Raw genomic sequence first — 20,581 nt, forward strand, 5'->3', positions numbered from 1 at the left:
GACTATTTAGTATACTACAGTCACTGGGTTTTTATTAAAAACGTATCACTTACATTGTACATTAATTCTCCATCAATAGAAGGCACATAACACTATCAAAGTATAATTTTATCTTAGGACAGGCACCAGAAGCAGCACAAGCCTTCCAAGACTTGGGGTACAAATAGTGGCAGACTGACTCAATGGGGGGGGGCCAACTGTCCAGGCTGAATACTTATGTAGGCATATTACATTTGGGCAATATTTACCTATAAGAAAAAAGTATCAAAGCATTGGGTGGTATCATACTTAAATTTTCCACACTAAATTATAAGCGTTTATCAAATTCAAAAGCAGATAATAATGAAAAATAAGGATTGTATATAGTTAAATATTTCTCATATCAATGCTCAATATTAACAGCGTGTTTCCTCTCGTTCCCGACTAGGTAAGCGTATTATTTTCTCTATTCTATTATACCCAGGATTCTCTTTCCTCCTGGCAGACGCTCGTATATTATCATTGATATCATTACATTGTGTTATAGGACCATTTATTGCACGTTTAAAATTATTATTATTATTGTTCGCGTTTTGTGAAATATTGTCTTTTTGATCAGTTGTTTTCACTTTACGGAAAGATCTAGTTCTCTCAGTAAAGTTGATGTCTTTAATGCTAGGACCTCTGATGGAATTGGATCTTCTACGCCTGATGGATGAGCGATCTATACTATTTGATCTACTATGAGAGGGAGTATTGGAGCGACTATCTTTGTCTGTTTTGACTCGTTCGCGACTTAAAGCTCGTCGTAGATTGCCAGGAAATATACTTGATAATGATCGACTAGCTTGTTTAGTTTTATGTGAAAGTGTTGGCGAGCCATGTGAAGGTGATTTTACACCATTAGATTGAGCATAAAGATTCTGTTTACTGCCAACATTTAAAAAATTAGGATTAGAATTTGATTTACGTAATGTTTCGTGATGTTTTTGTTTTGATAGAATACGTCGTAAATGTCTAGCACTAGGACCAGGACTTTTAGTAACACTGGAATCTCTTCTTGAATTATAATAATCTACAGATTGACTGCGATCTCGTTCGTGTTTATCAAAATCATCACTAGCACGAAACTCTTGTAGTTTAGGAAAGGGAACAGGTAGCTTGGAAGTATACATATTTTCATCTGTTTGGTGTACTAGATCATCTAAACTATCAACAGAGTTATCTCTATATAATACAGTTTTCATGTGGCTACTTAAATCTTCACAACTCGTGGCTTTCTGAGAATCCTTCAAATTCTCTGTTCTATGCTTCTTTTCCCGAGATGACTTCATTCTGCCTGTTGTTTGAGTACCTTCATAATACGAACTGTGGACATTTAAGAGGGCTTCAGGTGGTGGAGGTGGAAACTCCATTGAACTATGATGAGAGTTATCTCCCTGTATATAGTTAATAGAACCACCACTGTTGGCAGAAGATATACTAGAACTTCTACGCTGTCGTGACCTGTGAGGTCGAGTGCAATTTGGTATTCGGTTTCCTGAGCCAGGTCTAGGAGGTGGTGGAGGTGGACGAGATGTTACTAAGGTGGCATCATGATCATTACTACCATGGGTTTTTCTAAGTGGTGGTGGCGGGGGTCTGACTGGATTAACTGATCTAGGATCAAACTGTGACTTTCGATATCTGAAATAGAATGCATATTGTAAGTTATCTATCTAACTATGACTCTATTATTCTCTGACAAAAATTAAGAGTTATTTTAGGGTCAAATTTTACCACCTTCCAGGGCTGCTTTAGGCCTTAATTGACAACCAAAAATGTTGAATCATGCCTTTTTAATATTCTTGTCTAATGTAGACAGTATAGATTACACCTAAATATAAATTAATAACTATGTGAATCTATCAAGCTATGTACCCTATAGATGCTGTTTGTGATCTTGAATGTACTTTTAGTTTAGTTCTTCTTACAACTCCATCTGTTTCATCATTTTCATCTGAAAACATAGAGTTCAACTGATTATAAGCATATATAATGTATAAAAAAACCTACATGTTATTAACTCTTATCAAAGGATTGACAATCATAACTCAGAAAGTGGTTTACATTATCTTGTAGGCCAAATATAGTCTTACTGTGATCTTATTGCCTTTAGATGTACATAATAATATCAGTTTATAATTAATAACTTCAGGCACCACCAATTATTTTGAATTGCTACAAATATCAAGATTATTTTCTATAGCCATGTACCATTCAACATTATATCTCTTATATCAAATGACCTTGGAGCGACCAAACCAATATACACCATGAACAATTTTTTCTTCCCCTATTTGAATTAATTTAGAATTCAGAAGAACGAACAATTGATCACTTACCATGACTATCTGAATTGACATCATAATTAAAGTTAGTTTTTAATATAGATATTATATCACTATTGTTTTTTGATTGGACTGATACTGTGGTTAAACCATGTAACTTATCAAATTCTTCTAAATATTCAGCTATTTCTTCAGCTGTTCCTTTTTTATGTGGCTAAACGATAAATAAGTACTATTTTCAGTTACAATGTACATTTGTAAATAACTACTCAGTATAAGCAAGTTACGGGTTTATCTTTATGTAAACCATTATAAATTTAAATAAATGTCTTGTGTACGGTTAAGTCAAAAAAAGGTGATAGTGGGTTTTAATCTCAGTCAGCATGAAAAAGTCTGGTGACATAGAATGAGTCACCTTTCCTCATTATTCCTGTTGACATATTCCTGTAAAGGTATACAGATAATCTGAAAAATATTGATGCCATATTGTACATGTAACATACGAAAATTCATCTCAAACATAGAGAAGAGAAAATATCATCAATACTGGATGATGATAATATTATTCACCCTATGTGTTATTGATTAACAATGTAATTTATATCAATTATTAATCACTATTGCTGTTTAACACAATCCAATCAAACAATCTATATCAATTTAAATGTAATTGTAACACTACATGCAACCATTTCTTCTTTGATAGATATACATTTGATTGAGATTAAGAAAGTGTATGACATTCAACACATTATGAATAATTTATCTTCTTCTTTTTCTTTTCTCTGAATCTTGATCCAGCATGCATATACAATAATCTTTAAAAGCCCCACACACACATTATATGCATACATTAAGGCCAAGCTATGCAAAGTTTAAATACAATGGTTGAAATGGATAAAGCCATTGTCATATCTTCTAGTGCACTTTGTTAGGTATCAAATTTTTACATTAAGTAAAGATTTTATTTACCTTAGCTTTATCTAGTGTATTAACTATATATTGATCTAATATATCATATATTTCATTATCATCTCCAGTTAAACATTGGAAATTATATACACCTTCTCCCATTGGTGCAACACGTCCTGCTTCTAATGTTAACTGACCAAACCCACTACTCTCAAAACATCTTATACTCTTTAAAGGCCACTGTGCTAATACTGAACGAGATTCCTGAAAAATAAAAACAATAGAAAAACCAAAAGGTTTCAAATTTGTTCAAATAGAAATCTGGAAACACAGGCAACACTTTTCAACAAGATTCTCCTTCAAACATTCAAAGGTCTTTGAAGGTCTTCTTTCAAACATAGGAGGGTCCTCTTTCAAATAAGCAACATCCTCTATTAAGTAAGCAACATCCTCTTTCAAATAATGAAAGTTTCTATATAAAGTATTATTTCATATTATGAAAGTCCTATTTTCACATTAAATAGAAATTTCTCTTTCAACATTCAAAGGTCTTATTTCCTAATTCCAACATGAGAAGGGTCTCTTTTAAACATCAGATTGTCTTTCCAAAATAGTGTGATTTGCATTTAATCTTCAGAAGCCTATAATACTGAAAAAAGTCTTTATATTTTAAAGATAGACTGCTAAATTTCAAAACGAAGTTCTGATGAATTCTTACCTTCAATGCTAATGTTATACCACAAGGTGATAAATGTAATATACATGGTGAATCAACAGCTCCTATATCTTTACTAGCATCACTATCATCAGCATCAACATTAAATATATCATCTACAAATATAATATACCATAACACTTCAAATAGTATAACAAATACACAATATACAATACCAATTACATTTTATAGCACATTAATATGACACATGTATACATGTTAAAGCATATCAAATGCACAATACAACATATTGATTACTGATTATAGCATATTAATGCAAACTTAAATATAGCACATATTCATGTTATTGGATATATATATAAAATGCATATACCATACAATATACATATAAAAGACATGTACCATTTTATATACATAGTATGGAATATCACATAAAATGACTATTTAAATACATAATATATTGGTAAGAAATAGTATTTGAATTACAATAGATGCCTTCAATCTACTGCGAAAACAAGTTAACATTTATTACAGTAAGTATAATTAGAAAAAAGAGTTATGTAACATAATTTAATTTATTTTTAATGAGATTCAGGTTAATATCAATTTAGTTTGACATTCAGCACACTAATTATTTTACCTGTATTTATCAAGCTAGTTCAAGCAGATATATACAATACAATCCTAACATTAATAATTCTCTACAACAAACCTGCAGAAACTATAAATAGTTTTTAAAAACCATTCCATTAATGTAAACACAATTCAAATCATGTACATTGATTGTTTCTCGTTATATAGTGGCAGTGATTTGCATCAGTAAAACAAAACAATGTGTAAGGCAATTATTTAGAATTCCAGTTGATACGTGGAATATAAAAAAAAGTTCCATGATAACATTATTTTCTATGAGTGCTTTTTATAAAATGAAATGGAGTTTTATGCAGAACTTTTCTGCTGATTTAGTTTATGAAGACGGGCAACACAAATCAGTTCGCAAGGACAGATTTTGTTTCAAATTTCAATGTCAAAGTCTTTGACGATTAGAATTTGAAAACAGAGTGAATAAGAATTGACTCAAGGAGCTTTAACCAATTGCAGAAATTCTGATTGCAGGTTGATTGAAATTCATCAATAACCTCCCAAATTGAGGCCTTACCCAGGTTCCCTATTCAGGCCTTACAATTGAGTAACAGGTTTAACTTATAATGGGCAGATTTAAGAAAGATAACCTTATGATATGTTGTTAACCCTAAAGGCTTTAAGAAAGAATATCTTTACATACATCTGTGGATAAATTCAAAATAAATTTACTTCAGCATAAAGTTGCAACAAAAATCATACATGGTCATTGATTACTGCATTATCCTAGATGTTTTATTATATTTATTGTCCCACTTTTTTAGCCCCTCTGACCTGCATCACTGATAGGAGAAACCAGACTCATTATTCAGAGAGCTCAAATGAAATACTAGTTCATGAAGAGAGTCATTAGTTCTACCAGAAGAATGACACTAGAAATTTCATTTACGATCCCTTTTACCCATATCCATTAAACTTTCATGTAGATCTCAATTCTAGCTCAATATGTCAGTTTTCTCTTTATATTTTTGACACTTCATTTGATAGTCTGCAACATACAAGTAATTTATAGACCTATACTAGATGATTATAGTTAATTATATTAGTAATAATATTGTGGGTGTAGATTTATTATATAATTACTTAGAAAAGGTTAACAACACATTTTATAAATATTCATGACTAAAAACTCATTCTTATTTCTTTAACAAATGAATTTGTTATCATTCAACTTACACTGTATAATATCATGAGGTGCTGACATTTATTCATAACTCAGAAGATAGTCCAGAAATATATTGATTAAATGAGAATTGTGCATGCTAAAAATTGAACACATTTCAGAGATCAAAAGCAATAATTCAATTTTTTTTTCTATTTTTTGACTTTCACAAGGGTTCATTCTTGGACAATAATAAATAATTTCATTAGTTTTCATTGAAATCTATCAGGAATTATGACTTTGAGAGTGTTCACCAGCTTAAAATTTGTGTTGTTATAACTAAGTTTTGTCCAAATCTGCAGCGAATTGTTCTTTCTCCAATGATTACCAGCTAAAAATTGTACCTGTTTTGAAGAACAAGGGCAATAACTTATGTTAGATATTTTTTAATTTTTTCGATAGGGTTCATCCTTGAATGATAACCATATAAAACTTCTTCACAATCTGTCAGGATTTGTGCTTTCTAGAGTGTCTAAAATACTTGCAAATATTTTGAAAATAACAAGTATAAATCATTAATAAATAGAGCAGGATATACATTAATACCCATTAGACATGATATATTCCTGCTATCATGACAAGGAAGTCATTAGTACTAAAAGCTTTTATTTTTCTCAACTATAGATACTACTAACTACTTCTTACTGTTCACTTTGATCTTAATATATAAAGAATGGGTTGAAATGGAGAGAAACTATCAGTTTTACAAAGATAATTTATAACTTATTTCTTCCAGCTAGCTGCTCAAACACTTTGACACTGGATTAATCAGAATAAACTGGAATAATGGGTTGGCTGGAAATATACCGCATTATGATCTTGTTTTAAACAACTAAACCATAGAAGATGATGTTGAAATTAATAAACACGCTTTGATTGGTTAAATATAACATCATATGGTTGGATCTTTGGTGGAAAACCATTTAGATTACAATGTAGATTAAAATTATGAGAAAGCAAAAAAGATACAAAATTGTGATTAAATTTGAATTACATTGATGTTAATCAGACATAAGACATTATATTTCACTGCATGACTACTACTACTACTATTTGAAAATATTCAGGAATTGACAGTTTTAATAGTTTGTGCCTAATTATACAGGATATCAGATTTTAATCTTGAAAAGTGCTACCTTAACACAGTTGTGAGAAGTTTAAATTCAGATCTGACGACTGGAAAACCTTTTAATAATATTGAAGTTCAGAGCAAAACATAAAGAACACAGAAACTCAGCCATAAAATTGGAAAATACAACAGATGATGCATTACTTGAATGTTACATGAAAGCAGTATAAAAGCGATAACTAACCAATCCTATGATAAAATGAACATAAACTAAGAGATATTGGTGAGAATAAAATATAAAGAGAAGGTTATAGTGACACCAATAACATCTCTTCATGTTAGTTATTTATACTTGACAATCATCAAAACATTCTAATATACATATATATCCTTTTATACATTTCATTACCTCACTATTAATAGTCAATCTTTAATATGAAGGCCTCAAATGACCCATGAAATTGTGAAATAATTAGACCTAACTTGTCTAGATCAACTTTAAAAGCCTTTAAGTTTGATAGATTTGAATAATACAAAAAAATGAATGACTAGCATTTCTCTTAATCCTTATCTTTTTCTGTCACTCATTATAAGCAGTTAAAAAAACTTGAATAAATTTATCAAGAAATAATGAGAACCTATTGACAAGAGCTCATTTCATGTTTTAACAAGTGTTTCAGGTATACAATACTCATAAGGACAGGCAGTTTAAGCAAGCAACTAGAGTAAGATCTTTTACTTTAAAAATTAAAACTAATCCATGTACCATCATATACAGGCCTCATGTTAAAGATTTTGTCAAATAAAATCACCCCAGTACCTACCTTGAACTTGAGATTTTAATTTGGTTTGAATTTGAAGAAGGAAGACAAAGATGTCTGCAGTTTTCTTGGAATCAGATGAAAGACATAACTGTTGATCAGGTGTTGAAATCTCAAAACTAAATTGTCGATTTTTAGCATTGATACTTTTCTCTACACGAAAAGTTGGCCATAAGACAAATTCTCCTGAAAAAAACACACATTTAGAGATATCAAGTCTGTATCATAGCAAAATATTAATGGACTGAGTTTGGATACATTAAGATATAGGTTACATGGTCCACAAACATATCTCAACCGCAACATCCAACTTTTGAACAAGTTTGAACTTGTACAACCTAGAGTTTGAGTTAGAGTTAGGCCAGGTATTACAAAGAAAAGAATCCCAAACTGTCCCAGGAGTCCAATTTTTGATTGACTTGTCCCTAAAACAGTTCTCTGCAGCTATGAAATCCAAAAGAGAGATAATGAAATGAAAGTATTCCAGCTCCAGCAATTCTTATCATTTAGTTGTCAATAAATAATTGTCTGTGGAATTAAATTCATTTTGTGATGTGTTAAGCTACCTTTTATTTAAATTGAAGTTAGGAAGCCTGAGATTTAAGATCTGAGGGCAATTTCAAGTTTTGAAAGTGGTTTAATATTTTTTCCTTTTAAGTATAAACATTGTTACAATTTTAGAAAAATCAGTAATTAAATTAGAGCGATTTTGATGTTTTTAAAGCAGAGATATCGTGGGTGACTGCTTGAAATCTCGTATTATTTTCACTCTGCTATTCATGGTTTTCATTCATTGAAACCTTAAACCTCGTATAACAATTTGATTACTCCAGTATACAAAGTTTTTCCTTTTCATTTGCAGAAATAGGATATTGAATCTCGTATAATATAATATTTTTAAAAGGTTTTAAATCTGCGATTTTACAAGCTTGGAGAACTGTACCAAAAAGTCAAAATGACCACATATGGCATATACGAGTTTTCCAGTGGTCACCCACAATATACTTGTTTAAATATTAGATTTATCAGCTACTACAGGTGAAAATCTATGGCACTTTTTAAAATCTGACATAGACTCATCACTTTTAAGACAATTGTGTTTGACAATGACACCCATCACAACATCTAAATTTACAAGTTGTATTCGGGAATGTGCAACATCATTATTTTATATCTCTAGTTATTTCTACATGATAGTTTCTATAAAGACATACTAGTAATTGGGCTTGGTTAAAACAAATTTACACAATAAGAAGCCAAAAAGGGAGGCGTTTGCTACAAATTTTCACAATGTCAAATTGTTACATTGGTCATTGTAACAGATTGTTTAAGATGTTTTCTATGTTAACACTACAGATCTACTATGTATACAATGTGTTTTAAGGAGAGAAAATGATCAAAGGGTCAACACAGACCATGGTCAATCTAATCTGACCTGAGAAAGGTCAAGTCCATTTAGAGACAAGATGACATATTGAATTCTCATTTGAATCAGAAAGGTACACACATTTTCTTAACATTTCCTTAATGTTTTCTTAAAATCACAAAAATTAATATTCTATTATTCGTCAATTTTCACCTTGGTTATTCATGTTCAAGATCTCTACTCCTTGCTGCTGGTCATATATAGCATTTCCTCATCCAAAGTCTTGAAGTCTCAATATTAAAACACAAAGACTGGAAATCTTATTGATGTTCAATACAGTGTCAATTGTTAAAATAACTCTTCAAACATTTCATTCGATAATCAGAATAGCACTCTGGCTCTTTAAATAACAAATCCTGATATCTATAAGCTTACTATTTCTAAATAATATTTTTGCTGTTGCAGCTTTTACTGACTGTGAAAAAATGCTTTGATATCATAATACAATATAAATAATTACAAATGTTCAGTCAGATAACAATCTTGTATAAGATACCTTTCACAGTGATTGACAATTTTAAGTGAATCTTCTTAATAAGGAGCACTAGTACATTAAGAACATTAAGTTTATAAAATTTAAATGTTGGACAAACCTACCTTTTGGGTTAATAGAATTATTTTTAGGTTTTTTACTATAAATTTCTATAATAGGTTTCTCTCCTTGAATTCTTAATATTAAATATTTCAGCTTCCATTTTCCTTTTTTACCAAGAAACAACTTTGTTCGTCGTATGTTATACTGATAAAAAAAATCCTGCAAAAGACAATAATAATCAATTATTTAAATGAAGACAAAAATATCTTTTAAAGACAAAAACAACAATAATATTTCTCTCATCCAAGCATTTATTGCGCTTATCATCTTTCACTACTTTTAGTGGGGAAAAAGGAAAGCCATGGCATGAAATACAGGACATTGCCCAAGCATTTTTTAAAAAGATAAGAGAAAGAATTAAACAATATAAGTTTACAAGGATACAAGTTTGGAAACAATCAAGTCGATTGTCGATTTGTAGCGTGACCTATTGCCAGAATTTTTTTTTTCTACTGATTCAATCAAATTTGAAATTCCAATTGCTAACAAAATATATCAAATTTAAATGTACTGTTCTCATTTCTTTAATTGCCTCTATAAGAAACATAAAAATAATTGCTTTTTAAAACTCAGGGTTATTTGGCTTATCTTATGTCTTCGAAATAATACAAAAACACACACTTCAAATTACAAATTAAAACTTAACAAAATAGACATTGTGTCACATTGTAAATTAAATTACAATTTTATCAACAAAAGTCACAATTATAAAGAATGTCATTATTTTGCTGTCATATATATATTATGTAAAGAATGGAGTGTTGTGTATAATTAAAACATAAGGTGTGCAGCAGGGATCATTAACAAGTAAAAAGGTCAACAAAAGAATTCTAAATATTTGATAATGTGATTTAAAATAGTTTATAAAAGAGCTAATCTATCTTATACTGACTAATTAACTTATAGTAAATCAATCTAATTACTATATACATAACAAATATTGTATAATTAGATTCAATGGAATGATAATTATTTTAATATCATTACCACTACCAGCGGGTAAATCTTCAAGCATTTAAATTTTATCATAATAATATCAAATTTAAACTTTTCTAACTTCATTGGAGAGTTGCTAGAGATGCTTTTCCACAGATAAACTTCCCCACATGAATATTTTAACTTAATTGTAGCCATATATAGGCCTATTTTTTATTTATGGTTGTAACTATACTGTAGTAATAATTGCTAGTATATTGGGTTGGATCTTTAATAGATTGAACAGTGGTTTTGGATAATACAAAATTATGTGCAGATGTCTGATTATAAACATTGAGATACCATATCCATTTTACTAACAGTACTGTTCTTATATTATCTAGAGGTTATAGTGCTACTAACAATTGAACCTATTAGGCTATAGTATCAACCACACCATATGGAAAAGTTTTAAGTAATTAGTTTAGAAATTGAAAGAAATTAGTTTATAATAAGATCATCATGATGTCAATAAAAGATGATCTAATAGACCTACTCATCACAAAAAAACATCAAGTTAAATTGGCAAATATCCTGTTTTCTTGAGAGAACTACCTATAGTACCGGTACTAGGCATCATTGATTGGCATCCTGACAAAATTGTAAACAATCAGGAAGCTGCAGTTAATCATCACTTACCTTCAAACAGTATTTTATACTTAGTTTATATAATTGATGATGACATATGAGTCATTTTATTACTACATATACATGATTAAGATGTAACAATATAATATACAATACCTTTTCACTAGTCTAGTTCAATAAGTACAATTTTCGGATTTTCCTTTTCAATATTTTACTTGAGATATTAATCATTATAGAAGTGGCAGTATGTTTGAATTTACAGTGGAATATTTTGAAATTATATACTAAGCAGACCTAGTATTAAGATATATTTGCTATGTCCCTTATTCAGCTCAAAAATATACCTTACTCAAAATCAAATCTAATTCTAATACCTACACTAACTCAATGATTGTGGCACACGTTTTGTTTGTTTGTTTGTTTGTTTGTATGTGTGTTATTCAAGTTTTTTAATAAGACGTTCCTTACCGCAATCCCAGTACCAACTTTTGACACTTCCCTTCCCTTCTCAATCCTTCGCTTCAGTTCATACATTACAAATACAATCCAATTTTTTATTAAAAAATTTACAATTCAATTTCATCGAATTATTGACTGAGTGAGATAAATAAGGATCAAACGTCCCGTATCTAGAATTAATTAATCATGACCTACAATAATTATGTCACTTAAAAACTGAGAAAATTTATCTCACCTCAAAAATAACCTCCTCTCTCCCCTCCATGCTTGTTGTTGTTTTGAAGAAATTCCGTATGAATTTCAATGAGGAATGTTTAGTCACTGTAGATTATACACTCTATTATACTGACTTGACATCTTTGCCAACAATTTAGGTTTAAGGCGGGGCAAAACAAATCGTTATACTTTGATTAGCTCGATTTTTTTAAACGTCATATTGATTGACATTTTATCTCTGAAACAAAATGGAAAGGGTATGTTGAAGATAGAGTCATTCTATGTTCCATGTGGTGCCGATTGTGCCGATGGCAAACACAATTGACGTCATATTCTCGCTTGTAACGGTATCTCACGAGAAGAGAGCAATATGTCAATGGATTGATGACGGAATGGAAGTGAAAAATATCTAAGGAATTTGGATTTATTTACGATGTCTTGGCAGCTAATTTTGGCCGGCCTGCTGCTGACAGTACCGAACTACTTCACGGGTACAGGAGCAAGATTTCAATCCCGGTCAAGTGAGTGGTCTATGTTTTTTTGAATGCCATATTTTGAGATTTAGTCTTTATTATTGACTGAGTGTGACTGATTGATTGGTAACATTGTACAACACCGTTGTAAACTGTCATACATTTACTTTTGTCAGGCATTGGTGGATCTGCTTTTGATTTTGCTAATTTACAGAGTGCAGCTGTCAGTTGTTTCTTAACAATGATATGTATGTTGTTTGTTACAATTTACTATTTAAATTTGACTATCATAAAGCCATGGTTCCCAGGTTGATTTGGGCCTTGAATATAATGTGGATTTTCGTGGATATAAGGATTCAACACCGAATTTCGTCAAAGTTAAAAAAACGAATTTTTTTTTTATGTCTTAGATGTTTCCTCAGATATTCTACAAAATAATTAAAATTGGTTTATTTCGATTTTCTTTATGAATCCTTCACTTTGACCCATTTTTCATGAGCAACTAACTCGGCAACGGCGTCGGAATGTGTCACCTATTTTCGTGTATAATGTTTGATCTATAAATAAGTCTAGAAAAACACTTTGTATGGATACCGGGTGGTATAATTAACTTCTCTTAGTATTTATCTTTAATATCAATTCATTACTAGTGTAATTATAACTAGTGACAATTCCTTCAAAGAACCACGATTTAAAAAAAAATAGTGACTGACAAAATAAGATACGTAGCATGATTTATTGCTAAAAGTCGTTGAAACAACATTAGGATATGGTCCAATTTGTGTTCCATAGAAATTTTCTGCTGACACGGAATCTGCTAGTTGATCACGTGACTTCATTCGTTGGATTACATTCTAGCAGACGACACTTGGATTTCCGATTACCGCTTGGGATTATAAGGAAATTCGGCCGATCAAAAAATGGTGACGTTTGGTAATAACTGAAATCCGCCATTTTGTATTTGTCAAAGTATACATTAATACATTTTACCTTGCTTGAAAATACTGGATTCATTCTACTAGCTGATATTGTACAGAAAACCCATGTTTATTAAAACAAACTAATGCGGAGGTCACACGCAAGGTCGCTCATGTAAATTATTAATCATTTCCGGAAATCCACGAATAATAGGTTTCCACGCAATTAGGTTACTTGACTGTACTTAAACAGCATAAACGCATAACCTGTAACTAGAAAGTTCACTTTTTATAACTTATAAGTTTCATTCACAAGCTAATGCCAATGCTGAAAATTGTACAAAGTCTCAGCCACTCTTCAAAATGAAGGCTCTTAGAAAGAACTTTCAAACATAAATAATTATGGATAAAAGTGGATAAGAAGGCTAAAATTTGGATGGTAAGGTATGAACACTTACTGATTAGTTTTGCAGATCAATTCCTATTTTTAAGACAATGGTAGAATTTATTCCAAAAAACAACCCTAATAATCAAATGTATGATGAACACAAAAATTAAAAGGACAACAGTCCATAAACTTATTTTAGTAAAAAGTTGGATGGAACCTAAATGTAACAAAATGCTATGAAATGAAAATATTGATAGAAATAGCCAGTTCGGAACTTAAAATGTGCATTTTCATTTCTGGATAAACAACAACTCCATTTATTATTGCCAGCAATGCCCACAAGACTATACAAAGGTTTGTAACATTTACAGTTGTCAATATGTTGACAAAAGCAAATTTTGCTTTAAGTATGAACAAGAAAACCCTTTGCATTATATCCTTTTCCTTCTCTTGCCATAACAAATGGAAGTTATTTATCCTGAAACAGAAATAGGCCAAAGTGTTTTGCGCATTTGTGGGAGAAAACAAATTCCACAGATGATTTGTCTAATGTCTATACTTCGATGTACATCTTTCAGGACATTGATAAATGTAAAAAATCATACTTATACTTGTTGGTTTTAAAAGATCCTTGCTCATGAAAATAAGGGTCCTTTTTTTCTATGTCTTGAAAAAACGACCTTACATTGATTTTTTTTTATCCTGAATTCATTCTTATATAGTTTTGATGAATTGATTTAACAAAAAAAAACCTTCTGTCCTGTTTTTTTTTTACAATTTTACATGAAGAAGCTCATAGATTACAACAAAAACTGAATTATTTATTTTTCAATTGTGACCCTGTACATCAAACCAGGTATTAAAGTAGCATTTGGTGCATGTAGAGTTATTAGTATGTTTGGATTCCTGACGTCATCAGCTACATTTTGATACCAATTCCATCTCAATAGCTTTCTCCGTTCAGAAGATATAAGCTTAGTCAATTTAATATCTAGATTTGAGTCCCCTTTAATACTTCACTGCCAGCTCATTACTGGGCAGTGCAACTTAATACCTGATACGATGTGCAGGGTCACAATTTTTTTTTTTATCATTAAAAGTTTATTTTGTGTTTATTTTAAATCTTTATATTTTTCTATAAATTTATTAGGAAAATCAATAATTTTGTGACATAAATTTAGAGCTGAATATCATAACATGTCTACTTAAAAACCAGCTGTTGTATTTGTCTGGATGTTTTCTTATTGTATAGTGTATATAATGGGTATTTTTGAAGTACTGGTAATGTTTAAATGCTAGAAAGATCCAATCATTGAACATACTAAGAATTATAAGAGTAAGTTATGGTGACTAGGCCGACCGTGATGATGTAAATACTGCTGATTGATTATTGACTATCAATAGTGTAAATAACACTACATTCACTGCCATCATGAAACTTTGGAGTATTGGTAACAGCGGGCTGACTATACTTCTTTAACCTTTAAACTTTCTAATGATTTTAACTAATTTTGAGTCCAGGAAGTTTATATTAGTACTGGTTTTTACTAAATTATGGAAGAAATTTATCATTCTGGTAGACAGAAAAGCTGAAAGCATTAGCTTGAATTTGTTCACAAGATTAGGGATACAGTGTTGTCTGAAAATTTCCTTTTGTTCAATTTCAGCTTTCAGTATTACTTTTCCTGACTTCTGATTTCCCTAAAATTCAACATCACTAATTCTAGGCCTTTTGACCTTCTCACCTGTTCAATACAATGTTGCCATTAAAAGAATATATTCACCATCAATCTTGCTTTAGTCTCGGAAACGGGAATAAGTGATAATGTTCACACCTCCTTGTCGAATGTGTGTCGAGAATTATCTGCATTAGGTGTGTTTGGAAGTTTAGATGACCCATCTTTTCTTGAGACTACATTGAACAATGGCTTTTAAACTGATCCATTTTATGAACATTATTATTGATAAAATATCAACTCCTTTCTAACAGATTGATGAGTTTCCTGTGATATTTTGATGAAAATTTATATCTCTCAAAATATACTTCAAGTGTAAGCTTATGTTAATATTTGTATGAATTCATATTTTTACCAAACTCATGACATTAGTTGGAATCTCACACCATTAAAAATTCAATTCTGATTCAGTTCAAAATCCCTTGAGAACCTTGATAAATTTACATTTAGTCTATCTTCAGCCTGTTTTATTTCTGACATTTTCTCAGTTTGCTTTGAGCTAATTAAGAAATGTCAATGATTGATTAGAATACATATAATATAAGATTATTTGTGTAGTTCTATGTATTAATTAATAATTAATATATTAATTAATGTACTAGAATAAGATTAACTAAACTTCTTGATGTGGAATAAACAGCATCTGCTTATTGCTTTGTTTCGTTATTAAAGGGAGAGGTTATCTGTTTTAGGTGTCAATTGTACACCCTGGTATCAGAAATGGGAATTGTTCTGTTAAACTAATATCAGTGTTAACCTTCCTATTCACATATTCTATCCATAATTAATTCATGTTTGAAAGTTTTTTTGACAAGTCGCCTTTCCATGAGCCTCCATTTTGAAAAATAGTTATTAAAGACTTGATATATCTAAAATTACAGTATAACATTGTCATTGGTATTTTCTCTTATAGACATGACATAAAATTTTCTGGTAATTCAATTTGCAGCATTGGGATCAGTTTGTATTTTAGAGTATTTTAAAGGATTTTAAAGGTTATGGTGCAGTTCTAATATTTCTGTAGACTAAAATGATAGTGGATGGTGACAATCCTTTTCACCATTCAAAAAGTCACTGATATGAATGTTGATAAAGGATTATTTAGATATTATTTACTGTATTGTATTAATAAACATACAGATAACTGTCAACATGGACTGCAAAAAGAAAATCAACTAAGGTCACATAATAGCCTTTATATTAACTAAATATTGTGAAATATTACATCTTTTCTTTTACTGGACAATAATAATCAACAATTCAGACTTTAGTTCACAGCTGACCTGCATGTCATTGTCCTGTTAAAAGCTTAGGAAAACATTAAGAAAACTTACCAGTTACTGTTATTAAAGTCAGTGATACGTTACGATTATTTTCTCTGAAAGGTAATAATATATTTAAAACCTTATTTGTAAGCTTATGTTGTTTATTTGGTCACCTAAAACAATAAATATCTAAAAGCTTAAATATCCATAAGCTAAAGTAGCTTTTTGTGTTATCATCAAAAAAAAATTTCTGGAACAAATTATATTTTAAGAAACACAATGAAGGTCAGGGAATAATTTGGGGTAGACAGATATAAATTGATGTTATATACCAATGAAAATTGAGAAAGAGATCAAATTCTTTATCACTATCCATTATTTAAGAAAGGATCCTAACTACCTTAGTAAGAGCTATGTTAGCTTAGCTAGGAGCATAGGGTCCTGGGTGTAGAACAAATGCTTCTGCATTGCATGGCAACGTTTTTTCGACAGCAGATTAATGAGACCATAAATCTCCATCTAAATCTCGTAGGTTTAGTGCTAATGAAATGAGAATATAACTCATAAAAAGAACCGTCTTATTTCAGAAGCAAGAACTATTATTTTGAAGTGCTAAGTAAAATTTAGTTAGCTAAAGTCACTAAGATTACTGTGAGAAGGAATAATTAGGGTCTAAATGTAGTGTAAATGATAGGTTTTCTTGTTAATTACAGAAACGTGATTATATGTTATATTGAGAGACAATACTAGTGGATATAAAAAATAATATCCTACTAATCATATATTACTGATCATCATTCTTTTTAAAGCCTGTGTTAATTATCAATATTATACATACAGACTTACAGTGTTGTTGGTAGGTAAATAATAAGAAACATTAAAGGGAAGATGTCCTCTAGCTTTCAGATTACCAACTGAAATTGACATTGAAGATCTTTATCCATATGTATTAAGCTTAGGTACACGAAAATGTAGAAAAGGTTTACAAATTTAAAAGTTTCCTCCAAATATCAAAGGCAGGTAGAAATCTATTGAGCTCATTAAATGATATATTACCAACAACCAATAATATATTACAACTTCAAAAGTATCTATATGAAAAGAATTTAGGTTAAACAGTACAATTAATGTTAATATAAGGGTTTACTAATAAAGGCTTTCTTTTTTTAATCAATAAAAACAATATTTTTTACCATTGACCTATTTATAAAATCAATAATGATACCAAATAATAAAACTACCGTATTCATTCTGATTGAACCTTGCATTTTTTCAGAAGGGCTATAATGCATACCGGTATCTAAAGAAAACAATGTAAGGCTCCAGATCTCATTCTATTTCAATGATTCATTTTATGGAGGCAAGGGTTACTGTAAAAAAGGGGGGTGGGGTGTTGATTAGGTCAGGGTCTTCAATTAGAATGAATACAGTTTGTATATAAGTTATATGTAATACCTCATAATGTATATAAATTTAATAACCTTATATATAACACAGATGTTGAATATAATTTAATGTAGTTATGACATAAGCATTTGAATTTTTTTATAAAAAATATTGTCTTTATGAAATGAGTTAAATCTGACTGAAGACTGATTCCTCAAATCACCAATTAAGCATCGCTGTTAAATTTTGTCTGGAGTGAGATCTGAATCTAGTGCATGATAATTATGGTTTTGAAATGTAGGCAAGAGACCAATTTAAGTAATGTTATATGAAAATCAACTATGTCAGAGAATAAGTGAGAATGGTAAGATAATTTTAATGGTATTATCCATTAACTGATATAGTTGTTGCTGTAGACAGAAAGGAATACAATACCTCTCAATACTGTGTTTTGTTAAGTGACACACTTTACAGTCAAGAGTTAAAGTGAAATGTTTTAGCTGAGTTGCGTGGGTGCCATCATTATAATTGTCTGTAGAATCATGCCAGGGGAATCGAGAACTTTCATGCATCATTATTTAATTTTTGATGAACATTTCCAGTGTGTGGAATGATCAAATTGAATTTATTCCTTCCTTCTTTGATTTAACAAAATATGTTATCCATCTTTTAATGTGCACTTTTCTTTTGATTTATCTATCAATATTCTAATTTATATCAGAAACAATTGTTTAGATTATATTGATTCCTTTTTCACACACGTTTTGGCAAAGGTTATCTAGGATTTGTTCTTTCATTATGATCTGACACCACATGTATTCCATTTGACATTTTAATTTTATACTGACAAATTGTGAATATCATTGTCATTGAAACGGTATTATAACTTTTAGAATCATTTCAGCTAGTCTTCAAATGTCAAACAACTTGTTAAAATGAGAAACCTGACCCTTAAATTGTAATTAACAGCTTGAAACACTGAGAATACATTAGGACTAATGCTGGCATATTAGTGAATTAATATTTCGATACAACATGCCGCAAGATATGTAATATGTTTGACATGTTGATAGGAGCTGTTGTTTTACAGACTGTTTGGCTTGTTGGTAGTTGTTATACAGATTGTTTGGCCTGTTTATTGAGGTGTTGTTTTACAGTTGACTTGTTTAGCCTGTTGATAGCTGTTATTATACAGATTGTTTTCCAGATTGTTTGGCTTGTTGATAGATGCTGTTGTTTTACAGATTGTTTGGCCTGTTTATAGGAGGTGTTGTTTTACAGACCGTTTAGCCTGTTGATAGGAGCTGTTGTTTTATAGACTGTTTGGCCTGTTGATTAGAGCTGTTATTTTACAGACTGTTTGGCTTGTTGATAGGAGCTGTTGTTTTACAGATTGTTTGGCTTGTTGAAAGGAGCTGTTGTTTTACAGATTGTTTGGCTTGTTGAAAGGAGCTGTTGTTTTACAGATTATTTGGCCTGTTGATAGGAGCTGTTGTTTTACAGATTGTTTGGCTTGTTGATAGGAGCTGTTGTTTTACAGATTGTTTGGCTTGTTGTTAGGAGCTGTTGTTTTAGTTTTACAGATTGTTTGGCCTGTTAATAGGAGCTGTTGTTTTAGTTTTACAGATTGTTTGGCTTGTTGATAGGAGCTGTTGTTTTACAGATTGTTTGGCCTGTTAATAGGAGCTGTTGTTTTACTTTTACAGATTTTTTGGCCTGTTGATAGGAGCTGTTGTTTTACAGACTGGAAAATGTGTCAATTGTAGAAAATAAATGAAATATGTAATTTGAGATATAGAGTCTAGAATTTCACATTTATGACCATGTTATAATTTTTGTGTTAGTTTTAAAAAAGGTCCTATTAATCTGTAGACTATTGATTTGGAAAGTCGGTCATTGTTTTAATGTAAACTGGAGTAGGCTTAGTTTCATTGTTAAGACTAACCTCAGTTTCAGAGGCAACTATTGATTTCTTGTGATCATGTTGGAGTGGAAAATTACGTCTTAGAAATTCCTCTACTTGTCACACGAAGACATTTTCTACTTGACAATAAATAGTTACTAAAATAGATCACGAAGACACACTTCTTCTGGTTAGTCAAATAAACCTTCTGATAAACTTCCTTCATTCTAACTATTGATTAAAAATGTAGAAAATCATTGAAAATAATACAATGAGTTCTTCATGGTTCCTACTTATTTTTGATAGCCTAAAAAAAATATCTACATAGAAGAGAAATAGCTTGTCTGAAGATTGCAAACCAGTAGTGTGATATTCTGGGTAACAACATGTTTCAGGTTTTATAGTTATATTTCTAGAAGGAAATATGATCAGAAAAAAACAGTGATAACAATTTAACAATCAAAAGCGTGGGCATATGAAATGATTAATTCAGTGTGGCAAAGCAAAACATCCAATAATTTATAGCAAATAGTTAATCTTTCCCTTAGGGCAAAGAAACCATCTTTCTGTAGAACTGGTGGTTTTTACCATCAATATGTTTTATGTTTATCAAGAGATCAATGCTACAGAGATGGTGTACAAAAGGTCTATTTAATATCTTGC

General features: G+C 30.5%; 1 protein-coding gene across 1 annotated transcript; it reads right to left on the bottom strand.

Moving 5' to 3' along the window:
- Positions 1 to 395: 395 nt before the first annotated feature.
- On the bottom strand, positions 396 to 11,899 carry LOTGIDRAFT_232871 (hypothetical protein; the record flags this gene model as incomplete). The annotated part of the gene is made up of 8 exons (XM_009058165.1): positions 396 to 1,665; positions 1,900 to 1,978; positions 2,364 to 2,523; positions 3,282 to 3,485; positions 3,940 to 4,052; positions 7,595 to 7,777; positions 9,615 to 9,771; positions 11,870 to 11,899. The coding sequence occupies 8 exons, from the start codon at positions 11,897 to 11,899 to the stop codon at positions 396 to 398; spliced, it is 2,196 nt and encodes a 731-aa protein (XP_009056413.1).
- Between the last annotated feature and the right edge of the window lie 8,682 nt (positions 11,900 to 20,581).

This window comes from Lottia gigantea (genome assembly GCF_000327385.1).
Source record: "Lottia gigantea unplaced genomic scaffold LOTGIsca_33, whole genome shotgun sequence".
Classification (NCBI taxonomy): Eukaryota; Metazoa; Mollusca; class Gastropoda; family Lottiidae; genus Lottia; species Lottia gigantea.